The sequence below is a fragment of the Coregonus lavaretus genome (assembly GCF_964263955.1).
Source record: "Coregonus lavaretus genome assembly, chromosome: 40".
Classification (NCBI taxonomy): Eukaryota; Metazoa; Chordata; class Actinopteri; order Salmoniformes; family Salmonidae; genus Coregonus; species Coregonus lavaretus.
In genome coordinates this window covers 13056333-13061332 of record NC_140027.1, presented here as the reverse complement: position 1 = coordinate 13061332, position 5000 = coordinate 13056333, and the positions used below count along the sequence as shown (strand labels likewise).

Genomic DNA, 5000 nt, shown 5'->3' with positions numbered 1-5000 from the left:
CCAAGAAGGTAGCAGCCAAGAAGGCCGTCGCCGCAAAGAAGTCCCCCAAGAAGGCCAAGAAGCCCGCTACACCCAAAAAGGCCGCCAAGAGCCCCAAGAAGGTGAAGAAGCCCGCCGCAGCGGCCAAGAAGGCAGCCAAGAGCCCCAAGAAGGCTACAAAGGCAGCCAAGCCCAAAGCCGCCAAGCCCAAGGCAGCCAAGGCCAAGAAGGCAGCCCCCAAGAAGAAGTAAACCTATTACAAACAGTGTTCTACTCGATACATGTTGTACCACAAAAGGCTCTTTTAAGAGCCACCCACCTCTTTCCATAGAAAGCGCATTGATTTCCATGTACTACCTGTCGTGGAAAAGAAATTACGCACACTAGGCTACTTTTACGCACACAACATTGTCCCACTCTGGGTGTGTGCGAAGGGAGAGGCATATAATAGAGGGCCAAAATGGCTCAGAAATTCGACCTCACGAGTGCACCCTCACCAGCCATTTTTATATATGAGCCACTGGGCTATTCCCGTTCAGAGGCAGGCTGCTGTGATGTGTTACAAGTGCCATGTAATAACAATAACAATACTATAGTGGCTTCGAATTGAAACTCACGAGTGCACCCTCAACAGCCATTTTTATATATGAGCCACTGGGCTATTCCCGTTCAGAGGCAGGCTGCTGTGATGTGTTACAAGTGCCATGTAATAACAATAACAATACTATAGTGGCTTCGATTTCAAACTCAAGAGTGCACCCTCACCAGCTGTTTGTTTCCCATTTGGAGAGAAATAATGTGTGGATGTCATTTCGGACATTTTGGCGCTCACGCGAAATGACACAAAGTAACAAAGTCGGAGGGAAACAAAGTAGCCTCTCACTCGCTGCCTGTGGGTGGGAACCGGCTTAGGGCTGTCTGTCTGTCCATCTGTCTGTCCCTCGCTCCAATTGGATAAGGCCACACCGGCCCGGTGGCCAATCGTTGCCTCTTGTGGCGAGGTATATGTACGGCTCTCGAAGTGGCGAGCGGCTCATTCAGACTTTCTGTGACTTTCTCAAGCTACCAATATGAGCGGAAGAGGCAAAACCGGAGGCAAGGCCAGGGCGAAGGCAAAGACCCGTTCATCCCGTGCTGGCCTCCAGTTCCCCGTGGGCCGTGTGCACAGGCTGCTGCGCAAAGGCAACTACGCCGAGCGTGTGGGCGCTGGCGCACCAGTCTACCTGGCCGCCGTACTCGAGTACCTGACTGCTGAGATCCTGGAGTTGGCCGGCAACGCTGCCCGTGACAACAAGAAGACTCGTATCATCCCCCGTCACCTGCAACTGGCCGTCCGTAACGACGAGGAGCTGAACAAACTGCTCGGCGGTGTGACCATCGCTCAGGGTGGTGTGCTGCCCAACATCCAGGCAGTCCTACTCCCCAAGAAGACCGAGAAGGCAGTCAAAGCCAAGTAAATTCGCTACTGCGACTTCAACTTGACTACTCAACCCCCAAAGGCTCTTTTAAGAGCCAACCACCTAGCTCTCCAAAAGCGCAAAGTACCTTTCTATGACCGCAATACATTGAGTGGGTGTATACACAACTATTTCGACATTCTGTGCCCACATGAGGCCTTGCATGAACAACAACACCTACTTGGCCTCATTTGCCATAGCAGGCTAGCATTAGATGATACGTGCCTATAAGCTGTCACTCTTGACTTTGGCGACTATTATTGCGCGTAAAGGGCCGGCGGCGTCCTATTGCGCGCGCACCGGGAGTTTGAGTTTTGGAGAGGCCGGGCCTCCCGTCCAATGGCCAACGGAGGAGGCCTGCGAAACGGGCCAATCGGGGTGGTGGGGAGATGGTGTCCAATCAGCAGGCGCCACTGCCGGCTTTATAAACTTCACATAGGCATTTCGAGGCTATACTCCCGACTGTCAGAGCAGCGCCATGGCCAGAACCAAGCAAACCGCTCGCAAATCCACCGGTGGCAAAGCCCCCAGGAAGCAGCTCGCCACTAAGGCTGCTCGCAAGAGTGCCCCGGCCACCGGCGGTGTGAAGAAGCCTCACCGTTACAGGCCCGGCACCGTGGCTCTGAGAGAGATCCGTCGTTACCAGAAGTCCACTGAGCTACTCATCCGCAAGCTGCCCTTCCAGCGCCTGGTGCGAGAAATCGCCCAGGACTTCAAGACCGACCTGCGCTTCCAGAGCTCCGCCGTGATGGCCCTACAGGAGGCTAGCGAGGCTTACCTGGTCGGCCTGTTCGAGGACACCAACCTGTGCGCCATCCACGCCAAGCGGGTGACCATCATGCCCAAGGACATCCAGCTGGCCCGCCGTATTCGCGGAGAGCGCGCATAAATGAGGATGACCTGAACTCGAATATCCCCCAAAGGCTCTTTTAAGAGCCACCTCCATATTTCCATCAAAAAGGCACAATTGTTCCATGTATACACGCACCTCTACATTAGCCACCATGTATGTTGTTCACTAACACGTCTAAAAGCTACGTATTGCACCTTTTTAGTTGCCTGAAGTCTAGCTTCAATGTTTGTGTGTGTGTATATACACAACCATCTGGCATCATCCACTTCCTTTGAACTATATAGTAACACAGTAAAATGCTTTACAAAGGAGGGGAAAAAGAAACGAGTGATAATATAGGCCGAATAGTAACAAGAATTGTGTTCAGATGAATAATTGACACTATTAGTTGTGTGTAATAATAGCCTTGCATGCAGTCCAGAAAAAACATTGCATGCCAACTTACTTTGAAAGTCCCATGTTGCAGTGCTGCTGAGAGACTCATGCAGAGGCCCAAACTTTACAATGGAGCACGGAGGCCATCTTGTGGTTAAATGTGGGTACTGCACCTCATGGTGAGTCCCTTTCAGCATTTGCTCTTTAGGCCAGCGTTTCCCAAACGCGGTCCTGGGGTCCACAAGGGGTGCGCGTTTTGCGTTTTGCCCTAGCACTCCACAACTGATTCTAATACTCCCAGCTTGATGATGATGAGTTGATTATTTGAATCAGCTGTGTAGTGCTAGGGCAAAAACTCCCAAAATGTGGCCCGAGTTTGGGAAACCCTGCTTTAGGCTAATACTAGCCTATTAGGATGACTTGGTTCGATCGCTTTAATGGCAACTGCTGAACTCTGGTTTCACTAATTACTTGTCCCAGGTCACCATTATGAATCCAATAGCAAAACAAATGTTTCAAAATAGCTCAATAGTGAAAAAAGGCCAGGAAATGATGGGTTCTCAGCAATATTTCACCAACAACCAATCACTATTCACGCATAGACATTAGGATCATCAACAAATATTCCTAAGTCATACTACAAAAGGGTTGTAACGAAATGGATTTGTCTGTTCAATGCAAGTTCAACGTCAAAGAAAAAGTGCATCACCACAACAAACGTGTCTTTAGATACACTGTAAAAAATGACTTTGTGGAATGTACTCAAGCTATTACAGTCAACAAAAGCACACGTCATATTGTTGAGTAGATCTTTTTGCTTGTTTTTATGAGTAGATAAGCTTGAGTAAGTTGAGTTGATGTGGTCCAATACATTGAGTAAAGATGATAGAGACGTAAAAAGGATTATATTACGTTGATTCGACTCAAATAGACATTGTGTTATTTTACCTGAATGATTCATCCTATTATGTATTTAGACCAACTTACTTTGGATTCACTCAATCACATCCCTTAAGAGAAAAGGTATCCGGACACCGGGAATCCATTTATTTAAACATCAACGGTTTGCAAAACATCTGTTATTATGAGTTGACAAATTACGTAATTGCAATCAACACTGCAGGTAAATCATGATTGCTGCAGGTAGGCAACACCGTAGAAATAGGAACTACAACACTAACAACAAGTGACATTTACTCCTGATGTACTGACTGACCTGTTGCAACCTCTACAACCACTGTGCTTATTATTTGACCCTGCTGGTCATCTATGAACGTTTGAACATCTTGGAGAAAAATGTGTGAAACCACTGCCTATATGAGGAGCTGTCGTTGTTTGTTTTATTACCACATACTTATGGAAATTGCACCGGTTGAGAGATGATGGCTCTCTTGTGCCTACGGTGAAGGGTACTTCTGATCCAGCAGGTGGTGCTAAGATCCCTCCCTATATGACTTGAATGATGAGTTGATTTATTCCTTATAGCTCCTAATGATTTTAAGGCCAGTGTTGGCAAACATTACTTGTGCTCCAGCAGGTGGCCATGACATCCCTCCCTATATGACTTGACTGACCAGTTAGTTGATGGACTCCTTATAGCTCCTAAATTTAATGATTTTAAGGCCAGTGTTGGCAAACATGACTTCTGCTCCAGCAGGTGGCCATGAAATCCCCCCCTATATGACTTGACTGACCAGGTAGTTGATGGACTCCTTATAGCTCTTAATGATCTCAAGTGTCTGTGTTTTTATGTGGTTAGGAGTTTTGCTCACTGCGTGTCCCCCTTCCATTTCAGTGTTTCCCAACTCCAGCGGTAGAGTAGGCTACCCCCAACAGGACCCATTTTTCTTGTAGGCCTGGACAGCCACAGCTGATTGAACAACCTGTCACCTAAATTACCAAGTCCTCAATGAGTAGAATCAGGTGCAACAACAACAACAACAACAACAACAACAACAACAATATGAGGAGAGGGACACAGTGTACTAGCTGATCTCCCAGTTGTCACAGTTTGGCCTTGTGTTCCACATAGCCTATATCAGTATTTGAGTATGTTTCCCGCGCACTTTAGTTGCTTTCACGTCATCTTTGAAATCGCTCCTCCCTAGTCCCCTAGAACGAGCGCCCTCCCCTTTGCAACGCCTCCGAACATATAACAGAGGCGCGCTTTCTGTGCCGCCGGCCTCAATCAGGTCGACCAAACGCAGATAATAGCGCACCGCGCACCGGCGCTGAAATCATTCATTCACTTGAACTCAACTAGCGAACACACCATGTCCGGAAGAGGCAAAGGCGGCAAGGGACTCGGAAAAGGAGGCGCCAAGCGTCACCGCAAA

The 5000-nt window shown here is 48.3% G+C and overlaps 2 protein-coding genes across 2 annotated transcripts in view; both read left to right on the top strand.

The window, feature by feature from the left end:
* LOC311113568 (histone H1-like) overlaps positions 1–230 on the top strand; it is a gene marked incomplete at both ends in the record, with an annotated part of 624 nt that extends 394 nt beyond the window's left edge. The window contains one exon of the mRNA XM_084156815.1: positions 1–230. This exon is cut by the window's left edge and continues 394 nt beyond it. Within this exon, the coding sequence (XP_084012941.1) occupies positions 1–230 (230 nt within the window).
* An 819-nt stretch (positions 231–1049) lies between these two features.
* Positions 1050–1436, top strand: LOC311113551 (histone H2A; the record flags this gene model as incomplete). The annotated part of the gene is made up of 1 exon (XM_084156802.1): positions 1050–1436. The coding sequence occupies one exon, from the start codon at positions 1050–1052 to the stop codon at positions 1434–1436; it is 387 nt and encodes a 128-aa protein (XP_084012928.1).
* Positions 1437–5000: the final 3564 nt, after the last annotated feature.